Source organism: Ursus arctos, unplaced genomic scaffold (assembly GCF_023065955.2).
Source record: "Ursus arctos isolate Adak ecotype North America unplaced genomic scaffold, UrsArc2.0 scaffold_28, whole genome shotgun sequence".
In the NCBI taxonomy this organism is placed as follows: Eukaryota; Metazoa; Chordata; class Mammalia; order Carnivora; family Ursidae; genus Ursus; species Ursus arctos.
In genome coordinates this window covers 20,709,728-20,729,346 of record NW_026622963.1, presented here as the reverse complement: position 1 = coordinate 20,729,346, position 19,619 = coordinate 20,709,728, and the positions used below count along the sequence as shown (strand labels likewise).

The 19,619-nt window shown below is 52.5% G+C and overlaps 1 protein-coding gene across 4 annotated transcripts in view; it reads left to right on the top strand.

Moving 5' to 3' along the window:
* Nucleotides 1-4,977, top strand: part of LRRK1 (leucine rich repeat kinase 1) — a 121,284-nt gene extending 116,307 nt beyond the window's left edge. For all 4 annotated transcript variants that reach the window (XM_026510343.4, XM_057303653.1, XM_026510342.4 and 1 more), the window contains 3 exons: nt 390-1,240; nt 1,616-1,717; nt 3,555-4,977. In XM_026510343.4, the coding sequence (XP_026366128.3) occupies nt 390-1,240; nt 1,616-1,717; nt 3,555-3,732 (1,131 nt within the window). In that variant the 3' untranslated portion in view covers nt 3,733-4,977. The remainder of the gene's footprint in view (nt 1-389; nt 1,241-1,615; nt 1,718-3,554) is intronic.
* The last annotated feature ends 14,642 nt before the right edge of the window (nt 4,978-19,619 follow it).

Below are 19,619 nucleotides of genomic sequence, written 5' to 3'. Positions count from 1 at the left end.
AGGAGGGAACCACGTCCTGGCTCTGAAGGAGGCCCTTGTGACCTGAAGGAGAAGGCAGCCCCTCCCGCTCACACGGCAAGAAGCCAGCCGAGCAGAGACTGGCCGCGTGGTTCAGGCCACACCTGCCCCACCCCCTGGTGCTGTGGGCCACACTCTCCCTAGGCACGTCCTCTCCTGCTCACAGCGGGAAGGGTGGGTGAGGCTCTTCTGGGCCTGAGTTGCACCTGCTTTGGGAGCATGCCCAGAAGGTCCTGCTGGCGGCTCCCCACCTTTTTGGGAACACTGCTCCTCTGGGTGTGCTGGGGTCAGTGCGGAGATGAGCCTTGTGCCCAGTCTGCCTCTCCCCTGGCATGCGTGAGACTCACAGGCCGTCCTTCTTCTGCTCGCAGAATTCCTACCTGGTGCTGGCAGGCCTGGATGACGGGCTCGTGGCGGTGTTTCCCGTGGTGCGGGGTGCCCCAGACAACAGCTGCTCCTACCTGTGCTCGCACACGGCCAACAGGTCCAAGTTCAACATCCCAGATGAAGACACGCGACAGAACCCCTACCCCGTGAAGGCCATGGAGGTGGTCAACAGTGGGTCCGAGGTCTGGTACAGCAACGGGCCGGGCCTGCTGGTCATTGACTGTGCAGCCCTGGAGATCAGCAGGAGGCTGGAGCCCTACTCGGCCCCTTCGGTGGTCACCTCGGTCGTGTGCAGCTCTGAGTGCCGGGGGGAGGAGGTCGTCTGGTGCCTGGACGACAGGGCCAACTCCTTGGTGATGTACCACGCAGCCACCTACCAGTTGTGCGCCCGGTACTTCTGCGGAGACCCCAGCCCGCTCCGAGACATGTTTCCCGTGCGCCCGCTGGGTCCGCAGTCCCCGGACAGCCACGCGGCCGGCCCCAAAGAGCCCGAGGGGGACGGCATCGCGGACGTGAGCATCATGTACAGTGAGGAGCTGGGCACGCAGATCCTGACCCACCAGGACTCACTGACCGACTACTGCTCCATGTCCTCCTACTCCTCCAACTCTCCCCACCGCGCCCCCGCGTCCTCCTCCAGTCTGCCCTGCTCCCCGGCGAGCTCTTCCAGCGTGCCTTTCTCCACCGACTGCGACGACTCTGACCGGCTGCACGAGCCCGCCGCGGGCTCCGACAGGTCTGAGCATGACCTGACCCCCGTGGACGGGGAGGCCTTCAGCCAGCACCTGCAGGCCGTGAGGATCCTCGCCGTAAAAGACGTCATCTGGGTCCCCAGGTACGTTTCCCGCGAGTGGGGCGTGCTCCTGTGCTGCCCATGGGAGCTTGCAGGGGGCACCGCGATCCGCCTGTTCTGGAGCCCCGAGGGGTCTCTTTGGCAAACCCAAGAAGGGTGCACTAGCGCTCCTCTGCCCCCCGGGGACCCCAAGGCAGAGCGCCCCCCCCCCCCCCCCCCCCGCCTCATCAGCCGTGATTTGGTTTCCTGCTGGGAAAGGCCTTCCGGGCTGGGCTTCGGCGCCCTCCCAGTAACTCAGTCCATTCTCACAGAGGCAGCGCGTTTGTGGCCTTGCCTGCGTGCACACCGGCTCCATCTCCCCCACGGACAGCCCAGCCCTGGACCAAACGCTTCCCCTTCTCGGTTTTGGTTTCCTAGGCGCGGCGGCGATGTTATTGTCATTGGCCTGGAGAAGGACACGGTCGGCCAGCGGGGCCGTGTCATCGCCGTCTTAAAAGCCCGGGAGCTGACTCCACATGGGTAAGCCTGGGGGTGCCTCCTTTAGGCCCCGAGCTGTGGTGTGGGGAATCTAGGCCCCTCTGCCAGCTCCTCGACCCCCCACAGTGGCTTCTTGCCTTTCCGTCCTCCACAGATAAATGCCACAGTGGCCATAAGGCAGAGAAGGAACAAGATGGGGTCCCCCAGGCAGCTCCTTGGGGCTCAGCAAATACCAGCTGAACCAGGCATCAGCCACGGGTCATGGCTGGCTGTGTCTGGGGTTCCCAGTGCACCTGCAGACCGAGTGTTCTGCCTGGGGGATATGTCTCCAGGGCCGGCGTTCAGCAGCGATTGAAACGGGGAGCTGGGTGATTCGTTGTTCTTCCCACCAAGCAGGAGGGCCCTTCCTGTGGTGCCCCACCTGCCCATCTAGCCCCTAGGGGAGCCGCAGACCTAGCACGCACCACCCCTCACCATGCCCAAGCCCGGGCTCTGCCATGGCTGCAGACCCATCTGTTGGGGGGTCCTACCAGGAGGCAGGCCAGACTCCACTGTGAGGATCATCCTGGGGCAAAACAACCTATCCGGATATACTGTGCGTGGCTGTGAGCGTGGGAGGCTAAGACCAGCTCGTGTCTCCAGAGCCCCCTGGCAGCCAGCACTATCCTTGCCTCACTTTGTCTCCTGAGCCCCATCCTGCAGATCTCCTTTATGGAGAAATCCCATTCGGCCTGTTTGCCCAGAGCAGGCTGACGATGAGAGGGAAAACATCTATGGCAGGTCCCCTCCCTTGCCTGAAAGTGTTGAGTTCTCCAGGAGTTGCTGGATCCATTGACCCCTGCTCTGCCAGTGATTCCAGAAACGAGATCTGGTTTTTTTGTTTTGTTTTGTTTTTTGCTGAGCCCTGGCTGAGTTTGTGCGCTGAAGTAGTTCCCAGATCACATGTGGGGCTTCTGGGGGAGCAGGCAGGTCTGTAGAGCACTGCCTGTTGACCTCAGATTGCCCATCATTAGCGTCCCTGAATTTTTCACTGGTTTTTCCTATTCAGCCCCCAAAGGCAGGTTTTCCGGGAGCCAGGCACACTCTCTATAGGGAGAAAGCAGCCCAGGCTGCTTCTGCCCAGAAGGGCCAGAGCCCGATCCCACCAGCTTTTTGCCATGCATCTGAGCCATTGATTCCCTCTGCAAATAGCTAGTGAGTGCCCGCGGCGTGCAAGTCCCCAAGGAGGCCAGAGGCCCTGCCCATACTGGTTTGCATGCTGACCACGGGGCAAGGCGGGGAGTGCTGGGATGTGGGCTGCCCAGTCCGGCCGAGGCCCAGCAGGAAACCTGTGGTGTGTGCACAGATCAGCAAAACAATCCACAGCCTCAAAAAACAAATGCCTGTAGTTAGGGCACGTTGGCACGGGTTTCTGTCGGATATACCGCCCTGCATTTCCTGAGCACTGGGAACTTAACGTGGGAGGAGAGCCAGGCCTGAGCTGACGACTAGGGGACTGAGTCAGTGCTTCAAATCCATTATGGGCCGTTGACAAGCAGCAGTCAGAGTTGATGGTGCTTTCTGGACACTTGGGGGTCGGGGTCCAGTGACAGAGGCTACCTGCTCTCGTTCCATCTGTGGCCTTCCATGGAGTGAGTCCCTTACAGACGGTCCCCATGCACACAAAGGGATGTGCTAGGCTCTTCTTCTGTTAGGATGCTTCTGCCCACGGACCGGACCCCCGGAGGAAAGCAGGGCATCAGAGCACATCCCTGCTGCCGGGCCGGGATGTCCAGATGCCCCCCTCAGCCAGGCCCCCAAGAAGGTACAGACTGAGGGTCCTGGCCCCGACCAAGTGGGGAGCCCTGTAGGTTTTCTCAGACCCCCGTCCTCTCTGTAGGGTGCTTGTGGATGCGGCCGTGGTGGCAAAGGACACAGTCGTGTGCGGCTTTGAGAACGAAAACATGGAGTGGTGCCTTGCTGTCTGGAGGGGCTGGGGCACCAGGGAGTTCGACGTTTTCTACCAGTCCTACGAGGAGCTGGGCCGGCTGGAGGCTTGCATGCGGAAGAGAAGGTGATTCCTATGGAATGACAGTCGTGGAGCCCTGGCTGCCCCGGGCCCGCGGCTTGACCCGTCTACCTGCAGCCTGCCGCTCCCTGAGGACCCAGGAGACAGACTGGGTTCTCCCACGAACCACTTGCTGCTAGAAGTACCGAGAAGTTACCACCTGGCCATGGTTTGGGGGATTCCCCGGTTCTCCAGGCAGAGTTAGCTGCCTACCTCCATTTTCCCACTGCTGGTTTTACGACCCAAGAGAAGACAGTGGGGCCCAGTTAGGAGCAACTCTCCCCTGCCTCTTCCATCCACTTCCAGGAGCAGGGGAGGGGGATCCCGCTCCAGACTGGGTCACACAGAGGAGGGCTGGGTCTTCCCGGCACAGTGGGCCTGCCCATTTTCCTCCCCAGGTCTGGGATGGAGTTACACTAGAGGTTCTCAGTGGGGGAGCAGATCGGGGCAGGGAGGGGTGGGGGCGGTGACCTCTGCCCCTTCCCGCAGTGGCCTCCAGGCTCTGGGCACATTTCACAAGCCCCCGGGGCCCCCGGGTCTCAGGGCCCCACTTGGGCAAGCTGAGATCAGATGTCTCCCGCTCAGGAAAGTCTCTGTGTGAGAAGCCCTCAGAAGGACCCTCGGGGAGGAGCACTGCGCAATCTGGGGAATGAATGGGTTCCTTTAAGTGACACAGCCGGAAAGCCAAGAGCTCGCCCAGGGCCCAGGGCGCCCACTCAGCCTCCACATTCTTCTCCTGCTGACAAAGGCAGGGGAAACTCAATAAGCAGGACTTAAGAAAGGGCCGTGTGTTTATAGCTTTTGTAAAGTAAACTTGGACGCAGCTGGAGCACAAGCCCTGTTTGTTTGCACATAACAATCTTGTTTATCACTTTAACAAATTAAGTAATAGCTCAGCGGTTAGGCCCCGGTTGTGAAATCACGTTGTATGGGGGCTTCGACCAAATTTGCTCAACATTGACTACACACGTGTACAGTGAAGTCTAAAGAGCGAAGTTGGTCCAGGGGGGTTAGGGGTCAGCCAGCCACCGTTTCTACAAAGTACGCACGCACACAGGCACACGTACCACGTCGTTCCCGAGGGTCATCCTTAGGGGCTGTTGAACCCGGAACGGCGGTGTGAACACGAGATCCTACTCCAGTTCAAGTTGCTGACCTTTTTCTAAAATTAAGTTATAAAAATCATACTTCAGATTGGCTGGGACCTGCGGGCAAATGTGGTTCCTTTTATCTGAAAATAAACCAGTTCTCTGGAGCATGACGTCACAGCCTCTGTCTGCAGGGCATGTAGTAACGGCACAGGCCTCTCCCACCCAGGCGCACTGGCTGCAGGGGTGGGATGGGCAGCCCCCCTCCCCGGCCCCCGGCTGCCCCCATGCAAGCAGCCCACAGCAGCTTCCGGGAGCAGAGACAGCCGCTCTGGCAGCCCCAGCCTCCCCACTTCCTTCCGCCAGCTGGGCATCGAGTCCAACAGGGGCTGCGGGACGGCACCTCCTGCCCCGTCACCACTGTGTCCTGCCCTGGTCCCTCAGCTGGGCCTTGGTGGTCACCGCTCTCCCTCCCTTCTCTTCCCAGCACCCCACAGCTGCCCAGTTGCCCCCCAAATGCAGACCGGTTCCTGTCCTTCCCCTGCCCCCATCCTGCACTCTGCCACCCACAGCCAGACTGTTAGGCCGATGCTCAGGGCCCCCACGATCCAGGCCTACCCGCATTTCTGACCTGGCCTCCTCCCACTTGAGGCCCAAGCTGCTGCAAGGAGAGGCCAGGCGTTCTCACAGAGCCGGCTTGGGCACCTCCTCACAGAAGTTAGAAACCGTGCAGGAAATGGTTACACGACATAAAAATCAGAAACTTAAATGGAAAACTACCACAAAGTCAAAAGGCATTCAACTGGGGAAAAAATGTTGGTGACAAATGAGAGACAAATACCTCATTTATCTTACATACAAAGAGTTCATACCTATCGATAAGAAAAAGAAAACACAAAAGGAGAACAGGTAGGGACAGAAATAGCACTGGACCTCACCCAACAGGTAGGAAGTAGTCATGAGGACAACAAAATGTCATTTACTACCCTCATGTTGGCATGCCTGCGGAGATCTGAGGGCACCACGTTGGAAGATCCACACGTGCAAAGGCCCTGTGGCGGGAATGAGTTGCTGTGCTGGAAAGACATGAAGAGCTGGTGGGGCTGGAGCATTTGGAAGAAGGGGAGCTCAGAGGCCCGCTAGGCACGGCTTTGTAGGCATGGATCTCGGTCAAAGCTACTGGTAGTTTTAAGCAGGGATGTTTGATGACCTAGTCGTCTTTAAAAACCACTTTGCTGAGTGGAAAATGGGCTAAAGGGGAGCTAATCGACAGTGGGGCTACCCCTGAGCATTTTGGCCATATCCATCAAAATTTCAAAGGCACATACCCTTTGACCTAGCAGCGCCACTTAAGCATTTGATCCTGAACTTTCCTTGAAAGGGCCCCATGTTGCAGAACAAGAGTGTCATTGCGGCATCGCCTCTAGTGGCCCCAAACAGGAGACAACCTAAGCCTCTAGCAGGAGGGAAGTCAGAAATGACCGTACCTCCCACGCCGCCCTGCTCTTCAGCGGGTCCGAGAGGGGGCGGCGCTAACGGTCCTGCTCCGACATGTTCTCCAGGGTATAATAAATGCATTGTCTGCCTAAAAAGCAGCTCCCAGTGTCGTGTGTATGGAGTTACTATTTGAGTAAAAACCGTAGAGCTCCACGGCCACGCACAGGGAAATATCCTGAAGGATGCCCAAGAGTGGTAGACATTGGCTGCCTCTGGGGCGGAGAGTTGAGGGCTGGCGTAGAGCCGGAGGTCCTTAGGTTTTGCTTTATATTTTCCTCACTGCACTGTTCGAATTATATATGAGCCTTTCCATGACAGCAAGCCAGGCTGGGAGGGACTTCTCCCCTGGACCCCAGGAAGGACACACCTCGGCCTTCGTGTCCAGAGGTCAGGGGATGTCCCCACGGTGGGTATCAGGTCCCAGGGGCAGGGCCAATAATCTGTCACATCCATTGACCTCATGGCATGGCTCAGGCAGAGTCCCAGGTCGAGAAGGACAGGTGGGAGTCACTGGGGACAGTTGACAAAGGCCAATGGGCTCTGACCCTGATCTGCAGCCCAGCTGCAGGGTCAACACCTGCCCCCAGCAGATGAGCACCCAGCCTCCTCCCACCTCCCGCCCACCACCCTGTACCAGGGAAAGCAGCAGCCTTTCTGACGACCAGTCATCGGCTGGTCACCATCTTCCAGGGCCACTGATCACTCAGAGTCTCTGCAATGACCCTCCCTGGGGGGTGCACTAGACCCCACCTCCCTGCACAGCCCCTCAGACAGTGGGTCCTTCTTTCCCTGCTGTTCCTCTTGCAGAAAGTATCTGCTGAACCCCCAAGGTGGCATGGGGACACAGAACCCCCCCACCAAGGCTACCCAAAAACAGCAATGTGAACCCCCACTAGATGCCAGCAGACTGCTTCCCCAGAAGACACAGCTTCTGATGACTCGGGACCTGGGGCCTCAAGGCCTCTGCCTCCCTAAGTGCCTAGTGGTATTTCCCATCAAGGCAGGATGGAGCAGCCTGGAAGGAAATAGGGGCCGGGAAGTGGGGTGGTTCGTGAAAATAGCACTTAGAGAACCACTGGCAGAAAGTACTCAATAGCAGACCCTGCTTTTGTTGGCGCATCATTTCTCAGCCTCCTTTACAGGGAGGGGTGGGCCTGGGACACAGCGCAGCCAGGGATGGTGTGGAAATGGCTTAGTAGGGCTTCAGGGAAGCACCATCAAAGGGCTGACTTGGTGGGCGTCCCTTCAGCCCTGCCCCTGCCTCCCTGGTCCTCAACAGAGCGTGAGGGCAGGGCCCTCTGGGGATGCCGGGAAGACCTTGGGACGGTGATGGGGAGGCAGCCTTTCATGCCAGCCCTGGATGCTGACCTCCAGTCTCCTCATTACCTCATGGACCAGGAAATCACTTCCTTTTTAAACCAGTATTTTCCAACTCTCCACTACTAGCAGCCCAGTGCCATTCCTAAATGTTCAGGTACATTTTCCACTAGCGCAACCCAAGCCCCAAGGCAAAGAAGTGATGCTCTCAGGCTGGCCTTAAGTTTCTGTTCGAGTTCAGGCAGAGGGACCTGAGCAATGATGAATTGGAACATTCTGTGGCCAGACCTGCCCCAAGAGCTGACTTCCGCATCATGAGAGCCGGACATGGTCAATAGATCTTTTCCCTGGAACAACTACAATTACAAAGAAGTCCAGGGTTACATCCTACTCACCCAAAGGCCAGCTTTGATGTCCCGCAAGTTTAAACCCTTGACTCTGAGCAAGTTACCCCACCTCTGTGGCCCTGGTTTCTTCTTTGTGAAATGGCATGATTATTCTCACCCTGTCAGGATCAGGAGAGACAGTGTATGTGATAGCCCCAACCCAACCCCCCACCCAGGGCCAGGACTCCCTCCCTGCCCCCCAGTCATGACCACCCTCTCCCCTGTCATTACAACCAAGGAAGGCTCAGAAACACTTGGAAGAACTATGGCTATGAGTACGAAGGGGGCTCATGTGGAACAAGGAAGGTGTGAACCTAAGGCTGTAGATGTTGGGTCAGTCTTATAAGTGAGTACTCAGTTTTGTAACAGATGTAGCATTTTATGTATATTTTATCTGATTCTTAGGGTCTTTAAAGCACTGAGGGTAATCTAATATTTTAGACTTTGATTACAGCAGTCAGCAAGAGAAGAAGAAAGGAACAAAGAAACTACAAAATAGGCAGAAAACAATTAATGAAATGGCAATAGTAAGTTCTTATCAATAATTACTTTAAATATAAGTAGATTAAATTCTCGAATCAGAAGACAATGAATGACTGAATGGATAAAAAACAAGACCCGATTATGTAAAGTCTACAAGAGACATTACTTCAACTTTAAGGACACACATAGGCTGAAAGTGAGGGGATGGAAAGTGATATTCCATGCAAATGAAAACCCAGAGAGAGCAGAGGTAGCTAAACTTATGCAAAATAGACTTTAGGTAAAAAGTAACAAGAAACAAAGAAAGTCATTATATAATGATACAGAGGTCAAATCATTAAAAGGATATAACAATTATAAAAATATATGCACCCAATATCACAGCACCAAAATAAACAAATATTAACATTTCTTAAAGGAGAAATAGATACTTATACAATAATAGTAGGGGATTTCAATACCCCATTTTCAACAATGGACAGATCACCCAGACAGAAAGACATTAAGGAAACACTGGACTTGACCTACACTTTAGACTAAGTGGACCTAACAGACAGATACAGAACATTTTATCCAACAGCAGCAGGATACACATTCTTCTCAAGTGCATACAGAACGTTCTCCAGGATAGATCATATGTTAGATCACAAAATAAGTCATAACAAATTTAAGAAGATTGAAGTCATATCAGTATCTTTTTTGACCATAGTGGTAAGAAACTAATATTAATGTCAGGAAGAAAACTGGAAAAATCACAAATATGTGGAAATTAAGGAAAACAAACCTGAACAACCATTGGATCAAAAAAGAAATTGAAAGGGAAATCAAAGACTATCTTGAAACAAACAAAAAATGGAAACACTACATGCCAGAACTTATGGGATGCAGCAAAAGCAAATCTAAGGGGGAAGTTTACAGGGATAACGCCTACAATAAGAAGGGGGAAAAAAGATTTTAAATAAACAATGTAACTTTACACCTCAAAGAACTAGAAAAAGAATAAACTAAAAAATAAAGTTAGCATAAAGAAGGAAATAAAGATCAGAGCAGAAATAAATGAAACAGAGACTAGAAAAACAGTAGAAAACATCAATGAAAGTGAACTTGCTTTTTGAAAAAATAAACAGAATTGGCAAGCATTTAGCTGGACTAAGAAAAAAACACTCAAATACATAAAATTAAAAACAAAAGAGATACAGATTACAACTGATACCACAGAAATACAAAGGATCATGAGAGCCTACGATGAACAGTTATACCCCAACAAATAGGACAACCTTGAAGAAATGGATAAATCCCTAAAAACATACAATCTACTAAGATTGAATCATGAAGAAATAGAAAATCTGAACAGATCAATAATGGGTAGAGATTAAATCAGTAATCAAAAATCTTCCAACAAAGAAAAATCATTCACTAGTGAATACCAAACATTTGAAGAAGAATTAATACCAATCCTTCCCAAATTCTTCCAAAACATTCAGGAGAAGAGAGCACATCCAAACTCATTTTATGAAGCCAGCATGACCCTTTTACCAAAGCCAGACAAGTACACTACAAGAAAATAAGATTACAGATCGATATCTCTGGTGAATATAGCTGCAAAAATCCCCAACAAAATATAACAACCCTAACTTAAAAACACATTAAAGGGATCATACACCACAATTAAGTGGGATTTATCTCTGGGATGCAAGGATGTTTCAACATATGCAATGTCAATAGACCACATTTAACAGCATAAAGGACAAATATCATATGATCATCTCAATAGAAGCATTTGAGAAAATTGAGCATTCTTTCATGATAAAAAGCATTCTTTCTCCAGAGGGGAGGGGGGTGGGGGAATGGGATAGACCGGTGATGGGTAGTAAGGAGGGCACGTATTGCATGGTGCACTGGGTGTTATACACAACTAATGAATCATCGAGCCTTACATCGGAAACTGGGGATGTACTGTATGGTGACTAACATAATATAATAAAAAATCATTTAAAAAAAAAAAAAAAGCATTCTTTCTCAATAAATTTGATACATAAGGAATGTACCTCAACATAATAAAGATCATATATGATAAGCTAACATCATACTCAGGAGTAAAAAGCTAAAAACTTTTTCTCAAAGACCACAAACAAAACAAGGATCCCACTCTCACCACTTGTATTCAACAAAGTACTAGAAATCCTAGCCAAAACAATTAGGCAAGAAAAATAAATAAAGAGATCCAAATAGAAAAGAAAGTAGTAAGATTGTCTTTGCAGATAACGCGATGTTATATATAGAAAACCCTAAAGACTCCATATACAAACAAAAACTGTTAAAACTAATAAACAAATTCAGTAAGATTTTAGGGTACAAAATCAACATGCAAATATCAGTTGTGTTTCTATACACTGAAAATGAACTCCCCCAAGAAGGAATTAAGAAAACCATTTTATTTACAATAGCATTAAAAAAAAATGCTTCAGGAGTAAATTTAAACAAAGAGGTGAAATATCTGTCCACTGAAAATTATAAACATAGGTGAAAGAAATTGAAGAAGAAATGAATGGAAAGACCCTGTGTTTATAGATTGGAAGAATTAATATTGCAAATACTATATGAACTGATCTACATAAATGCAACTGTTACCAAATTCAAATGGCATTTTTCACAGAAATAGAAGAAACAATCCTAAATTTGTGTGGAACCACGAAAGATCCCAAATAGCCAAAGCTCTCTAGAGCAAGAAGAAAGCTAGAGTTATCTTCATGATATCAAACTTCTTGATATTACCAAGCTATAATAATTGAAACAGTATGGTACTGGCATAAAAACAGACAGATGGACCAATGGGATACAATCAAAATCCTAGAAATAAACCCACCCGTATATGGTTAACTAGTCTCCAAAAAAGGCACCAAGAATACACAATGGGGAAAATATCATCCCTTTAATAAATAGTGTTGGGAAAATTGAATATCCACACACAAAGAATGAAATTGGACCTTTGTCTTACACAATACACAAAAATCAACTCAAAATGGATTTAGACTTAAATATTAGACTTGAAACAATGAAACTCCTAGAAGAAAACAAAAGGGAAAATCTCTTTGACATCAGTCTTGGCAATGGTTTCTTGGCTTTGACTTCAAAGGCAACAAAAGCAAACACAAACAAGTGGGACTACATCAAAGTAAAACGTTTTTTCACAGGAAAAGGAAACAATAAGAAAGTGAAAAAGCAACCTACGGAATGGGAGAAAATATTTGCAGACCATATATCCAATAAGGGGTTAATATACGGAATATATATAAGGAAATCGTACAACTCGATAGCAAAAAAAAAAAGCACCTCCAAACAACCTTTGTATAGGGCTTGTTTTCCAAAGAAGAGCACTGTTGAGAGTAGCGAAATTCTAAGCCTACTTAGGCATATTGTCAAGCAGTTTAAGAAGTAACTCAGCAAGTTTTGTGAGTGCAAATGTGCTAAAGCCGCATTCTGCTTTAAAAGGTTGTAACAAATACAAAAAAAAAACATTTTTTTAAAGGGCAAAAAACCCGATTAGACACTTTTATAAAGAAGACATACGAATGGGAAACAGATCTGTGAAAAGATGCTCAATGGCCCTAATCATTAGGAAGCACAAATCAAAACAATAATGGGCTATCACCTCACACCTGTTAGGGGGGCCATTATAAAAAAGTCAAAAGAAACAAATGTGGAGAGAGGGTGAGAATGCGGAGAAGAGGGAAGTCTTACGTACTTCCAGTGGAAATTTTGATTGGTACAGCCACTGTGGAAAACAGTATGGAGGCTCCTCAAAAAATTAAAAATAGAATTACCATCTTATCCAGCAATCCTACTTCCAGGTATGTATCCAAAGGGAATAAAATCACTATCTCAAAAAGATATCTGTACTCCTAGGTTCACTGCAGCATTATTCACAGCCACCTACCTATGGAAACAGCGTGTCTGTCAGCAGATGAATGGATAAAGAAAATGTGGTGTGGAGACATGTATACAGAAAATTAGTCGGCCTTTAAAAAGAAACAAATCCTGGCATTTGCCACACTGTGGATGAACCTGGAGGACATCAGGCTAAGTGAAATAAGCCAGATGCAGAAAGACAAACACTGCATGGTATCACATGCGGAATCTGAAAAAGTCAGTCAGTAACAGAGAGCAGAAGGGTAGTTACCAGGGGTTGGGGGTAAGTGAAAAGGGGAGAGCGTGATCACATGGTACAAACGTTCTTTCTTTCTTTTTTTAGCTTTTATTTTAAAGTAATGTCTACACCCAACTTGGGGCCCAGACTCACAACCCCAAGATCGAGAGTCACATGCTTTTCCAACTAAGCCAGACAGGCGCCCCTGGTACAAACTTTCAGTAATAAGTTCTGGAGACCTCGTGCACAGCATTGTAACTGTAGCTAATAGTAATATATTGCATGCTTGAAATTTGCTAAAAGAGTAAATCTTAAGAGTTGACCCCACACAAAAAAAGGAGTAAATCTGAGGTGATGGATGTCAATTAGCTTGATTATGGTGTTCATTTCACAATGAACACCTGTGTCAAAACGTCACATGGGGCACCTGGGTGGCTCAGTCCGTTGGGTGTCTGCCTTCAGCTCTGGTCATGATCTCGGGGTCCTGGGATCAAGTCCCGCATCGGGCTCCCTGCTCAGCGGGGAGTCTGCTTCTCCCTCTCCCTCTGCCTCTGCCCTGTTCGTGCTCTCTCTCTCTCTCTCTAATAAATTAAAAAAATCTTAAAAAAAAAAAAGTCACATTGTACACCTTAAATATACACAATTCTTATTTGCCAATAATACTTCAGGAAACTTGGGGAAAAATAACATCAGAGTGGGGGGCAGTGCAGTTCTGAAGCTCCAGGAGGTGCTTCCCCGCGGGCCCCGGGAGAGCCACGGCCTGGCCTCCCCTCCGAGCACACACTAGTCCCTCAGGAGGATTCTGCCCGATGTCCCTCTGCCTGACGTCCCTCTGCGCTGCCGGCATCTTCGCTTCCTCCTCAGGTGGCCTCCCAGATGTGCTGTGTGCTGTGCGGGGCAAGGCGACATCTTCCCGCCGGCCCGGAATGGATCGTCTGTCTCCAGGGCCAGCCTGTGTCAGCTCAGCCGTGTAACTTCTCCCCAGGTACATGGCAGAGGTGAAGGAGGGAGAGAGCGGGCAGGGGAGGAGAGGGGTGGGGGGAGCTTCCGCAGAGGATTCAGTCTACACCCGGGAGCTGGAAGTACTCCCGCCTCTGCGATAGCTGGGACGGGTCCCTGAGGCCTCCCACCGAGCGCAGCTCGAGAAATGAAAGCGAATTAACATCTTACCTGGATTTTACTTATTAAAATGGTGGCAGTTGGATCTCAAGTCGGCTGGGTGTCCGTCGCCTTCAGTGAGTCCGGGCTGGAGCTCAGCCCTCGCGTCAATGAGGGAGACTTCCTGCCACAGGCGCCTGCTGGGTGGGGACCCAGGGCCTCTGGGGATCTCCGGGCCCCTTCCAGCCCCTGGGCCGCCCATCCCCCACACTCCTGGCCTCGACGCTGCCCGCGATCGGTTTCCCTCGCATTCACTGCTGTGTTCAGAGGTCGGAACTGAGAGAGCAGAGGGGGTCACACTGAACTAGGCTCTGTGGTGAGCAGCAGCTGGCCCGGAGTCAGGAAACTAGGCCTTCCCTCCTGGCGGCCCCACGACAGCCCTCTGTCCCGGGACCTCCAGCTGCTCTGTCCCACCCTCCCCCTGGTGAGGGCTGGTATACAGACACCCTCAGCCGCAGCTTGGGGAGGGGGCCCTCAGAACAGAGAAGCCCAAGGCCCTGAGTGCACGGGAGGGGTGGCCTGAGGTCTCTGCCTGGTCCTGCAGTCACCTCTCTAAACCCCACAAGCCCAATGCCCGGAACTTTCACCCCAAACTTCCCTCTCAGGGTTGCTGAGGACTAAGGGAGTGGCTGTTCCCCAAAGTGGTGGCAAGTGAGGGGTTTGGAGACACAGAGTTCAAGGGCTGCCTCTGCCCACTGTCCTGAAAGGCCCGGGAGAGTTTCTCAGCCCTGTGGCTCCTGTTCCCTCATTCACAGAACACAAGGGTGACTTAGTGACCGCTCTCGGCACACAAGTGAAAGTCTCTGACCCAGCAGCGTGCCCAGCCGTGTGTGTGTGTGTGTCCGGGGCAGTGGCCAGGTTCTGGGGGCTCACACAGGCCTGGAACAACAGGTTGTGAGGATATGTTCGTAGGCCGACGTTCCACTGTGGAGAGGAGGCACGCACGTTGAAGCCCCTGGGGCACAGCGCCCCCCTGGTGCCCAGCACCTGTGTCAGGAGGCCTCTGGATCTTTCCTGTTGACACGTCTCGTGTGACACCCGTGGACCCGAACTGAAGACCCATGTCACCCATACGTATGCGCACACGAGCACACACACACACACACACACACAAGTGTGAGCACATACCCCTTTCCTCGCAGGTGCACGATCAGGGCTGAGGGCTGTGTCAGCCCCTGGTGTGCGAGCCCGTCTGTCCTCCTGTTCTGCTCAACCAGGGAGCTGAACCTGGCCCTGGGCATGCTCCTGGTCAGTTCCTGCACTCGCTGCCCCGTCACAGGGACCAGAGCTGAGGGGCCCAGGTCCTCAGGCGACCAGGCCCTGTGGAGGAATTCCCATCACTCAAGGCAGGGCCGGCGGGGCACAAAATCATGCCTGAACATTCCCTTCGGGACCAGGAGGGATTGCACGGAGGTCAGGAGGGGCCAGGCCCTGAGGAACTAGGAGTTCAAGGGCGACAGGCAGGTGACCCCCGAGCCAGGGCAGGGCAGAAGCTTCCTCCGCACCCCAGCAAGTGTGGCACCTCCCGACGTGCGCCCTCTCAGAAAGCCAGTCCGCCCCAGTTACAAGCAGCCTCTAGAAGGTGCCGGCAACCTTGGGCAGGGCAGGGGCCGGGCCCCGCCTCTTCACAGCACAGAAAGATCTCGGCAGACCCTGGTGGCCAGCTGCTGGGTGCTCAGACAAAGGATATGCTGCTTCCCCAAACATAAGAGCTTTTCTCCCTCCCTAGAGCCCAGGGGAGGCAGGGAGTTGAAGCGGCCTCTCCACCCCACCCTTCCTTACAGCCCCCGGCTCCCCCTGCAAGTTCAAGACTCCAGGCCGTGGTTCCCCCACCCGCAGCCAGGGGGCGCCCTGCTCCCAGAGGCCCAGCCCCTGCCCTCCCCGCCTCGACGGGGCCTGCTGAGAAATGGATGCCTCTGGGCTCCTGGCCCTCTGAGGAGAGTTTGTGGGCTTGATGAGTTTACTTTACCAAGTATTCCCAAGTATGATCCCATCTGGGGAAGAAGGAACCCTGTGGCTGTGTGTGGACGTATGTAAATACAGACACTCAAGCTGCTGGGGCGAGCGGAGGCCCGGAGGAGCCCTGGCATGCTTGGGGGGCCAGCTGTAGGAGAGGCGGGGCTGGTTTTCTCCTCTGGACTTCTTGGAACTTTCTAATCGACGTCTTGCATTCTCCGTGTAATAGAAATTTTTAAGAACGTAACCTGGCTCTTCTGCATACGCCACAGGCTTGTGAAGAGCCTTTTCTCTGTGCGTGTGTGTGGAGGGTGGGGATGTGTATGTGGTGTGTAGTGTGAGTCCCCATGTGTGGGAGTGTCTGGTGTCCATGTGTGTGGTATGTGTGTGTGCATACACGCGTGGTGTGTACGGTGCGGTGTGGGTCTGCGTGCACGAGTATGGTGTGTGCGTGTGTGAGTATGTGTGCATATGTGTGTGTGGTATGGTGTGTGTCCGTGTGTGAGTGTGAAGTGTGTGGGTGTGGGTCTGCATGTGGTGTACAGTGTGTGTGTATGGGTGTGTCCTTGTGTGCATGTAGGTGTGTATAGCATATGTGTGTGGGGGGTGTGCGTGTGTGGCATACGTCCATTCTTGTGCATGTGGTGTGTCTGCTGTCTATGGTGTCTGTGTGTGCAGGTGTGGGTGTGGTGTGTGGACGTACGGGTGTGTATGTCTGGGGTGTGTGGTGTGTGGACGTACGGGTGTGTATGTCTGGGGTGTGTGGTGTGGGTGCATATATGATATAAGGGTGTGTGTATGATGTGAGTGTGGAGGTGTGGGTGTGTACGTGGATGTGGTATGGATATGTGTGGTATTTGGATGTGTGTGGTGTGTGGTGTGTGAGTAGTGTGTGAAGTGGATGTGTGTAGAATGTGGTGTGTGTACATGTGCGTGTGCGTGGTGTGTGTGGTATACGTGTGGTGTGGGTGTGTGCAGTGTGTGGCATGAGGTATGTGTGGTATAATCGGTGGTGGATACGTGCATTTGTGCATGTATGTGTGTGTGTGCGCGCGCACGTACAGACACACATGCTTCCATCGCTGGCATGTTGCCCATGGCCAGGTGCAGGCCTGAGTCGGGCCCTGTGTCCACTCTGGGGACTGCTCGGCTCGGAGGGTGAGCAGCACATGGGGAAGAGGCGAAGAGTGGAGGGGGAGTCTGGAAAATCCAGAGAAAACTATTCCTGTGAGAGCCTCTGGAAAAAGTAGCTTCTGGAACTACAAACAGCCCACAATTCTCACAGCTGAGACCTACTGTCCTTTCACGGTCCACAGCTTCTGAGCCCCCAAAGGCAGCAGGAAGCCCCTCTGCAGCTCACTCCGTCTCCACCCCACAGACACTGCATTCCACAAAAAACAACCTTTACACAAATAGGAAAGGGCATGTCAAGGGCTCTGTCCCAAGACCCCTGAACCACAGCCACAGAAGGGCAGCCATCTACAGAGGAACCTCTGGACGACTGGGGGGCCCCTGGGCCCCCAGGTCGCTGGGCTCCAGGGTGAGCCTTTGCCTGGCTCCCCTCATTCCAGAGCCTCAGGTTAAGAGCCAAGAAACACAAGCCCCAAAGCCACATGAACGGCCACAGATAGTGAGGGAGGCTGGCAAGCCCAGGCAGCCGGGATCCTCTGTGAAACCAAACGGCCCTCTGAGCTCCAATTAACCCTGAATGTGCCTCTTAACCTCCCCTGTACCGTGAGGCCCGGCTCACTGATGGGCCTAATAGGACCTGCCCCACGACTGGTCAAGAAGGGAAGAAGGCATGGGAGAGGCCTGGTCAGGGCCATCTGGGCAGCTGGACTGTGACTGAGGCAGAGTGAGAGGAAAACCGGTAAGTGTTTTCCAGAGATGGCCACAACAGCCTCCCACCCCGTGTGCTTTACCACATCTGGCCTTGACATCCCTCCCATCAAGGAGGGAAGAGGGGTCTGTGCCCCCTTCCTTGAATCCGGGGGGCTTGTGATGTGTTTATAAGCAAAGGAATACGGTGGAAATGCTGTCACGTGACTTTCAAAGCTCAGTCAGGAAAGGCAATGAAGCCGGACGTTCACCTCTGGAGCCCTGAGCCACGAGGTGAGAAGTGTGACTGTGACACGGCCGCCATGCTGTGAGGAAGCTCAAGCCACATGGAGATTCCACATGGAGGTGCCGTGACCTCCAGCCCCAGCCGCAGTTCCAGCTGGCAGGCAGCGCCATGCGGGGGGGAAACATGAGGGAAGGTGCCTGCAGATGATTACCAGCTGTTTGGTCACCCTTAGCTGTCGCCTGAGGCCTCAGACATCACAGGGTAGAGGCAAGCCAGCCTCCTGTGCCCTGTCCAAACACCAGACCCACAGAACTGTGAGCATCCGAAGATCGCTGTACGCTACGAAGTTTGGGGTAGCTGGTTATTTTCCCACAGAAACTGGAACAGGTGGCCAAGGACGATGTTCTGAAAGCTGGGCCAATCCACCCTCCTGCCCTTTTTCCGTTTTGTGAATGCTGCCGGGGCCCGAGAGGCCACGGGTCCCTTGGAGAGCTGCCCCTTCCTCTTTCTAGCAGCTGATGATCCGGGCTCTGGGCCCTGGGAGCTGCCTCCTATGACACAGCTTAACCATAAGCCTCTGAGGCCCCGGGCCCAGGGAACCAGAGTCGGCAGGTCCCGTCAGGCGGAGCTGGCCTGTGTCCTCCCAGGCCTGAGGAAGCCACTGATCGCCAAGAACTGGCCGTTCACGCTGGCTGAGCTCCAGGGCTGGACTCGCCGGGCTGTGCTGTGTTTCGGAGCCTGATGGATAAATGCGGCACCCAAGTCCTCACCAGTGGCGAGCAAACCCCTGCCACCACGGACGGGTGAACTTAGGGAACAAGCCTTCCCTTTGCCCCTTGCTGCGGGCCTGGGCTCCGCCCTCCTCTCCCTCAGCTACTCTCACTGCTTGGGAATGGACAGATGAGTGGAGGTTTCCAGGAAAGGGAAAAAGAATGTCAGGTCCCCAGGGCTGCAGAGGTGGGGCTGGGCAGGGGGCTGGGTCCTGGACGACTGCTCCCAGTCCTGGGGACCCTAGTGGTCCACAGCAGTCAGGGCCCCAAGATGGCCGCTGTCCTTAGCCACAGATGATCTGCTCCCCCCAGGCAAGAGGCCTTGGGAAACCAGCAACACAGATGCCTTTATTCTGCCTGCTCTGAAGCCCACCAGGGGGCCAGGGGTAGGAGAAAGGCCCCAAGGTATGGGTTTGACTGCCCAGAAAGTGCAGCCGGAAACGACCTTGACCTTCTCCCACCCCCATTGTGCACAGGAGAAACAAAGGCCCAGAGCAGCAGCCAACCCAAAATGTGTCGTCACCAGGGGCAACCTGGCCCAAGGGCCTGCTTGCTCCCAGCCTGGGAAAAAGTTGTTGTCCGGCCCAGTGGGGGCGGGTATTTGTTTTGTTTTGATTTGTGAAAAACCTGAACCAAATCAGCTTTTTAAAATTCTGCTCCAGGACCCAGCCCCACTTGCAGAAGGCCTGAAGGGGCAGATCCGGGCAGAGCGCGGACACATTCCAACAGAAACCCTCGCAGATTCCCAGATACCCGTGCGCGGCTCCTGCCCCAGACCAAAGCTTCCTCCAGGGATTTGTCCCTTTCATTCCATCAGCAACTTTTGTGCACGCAGGAAGTTAAAAGATTGAGTTCTTTGCTCGTGATCTGATGCGGTTGCCATATTTTCACTTCCCCGAACAGTTAGAAATCTCAAAGTGGAGGGGTCATTTGTCATGATTTCATGTTGTCACACACATTCAATTAATTGTCACATCAGACCAAAAAGCAGCACTAATCCAGCTGCGTGGGACATGACTCCAGATTTCTT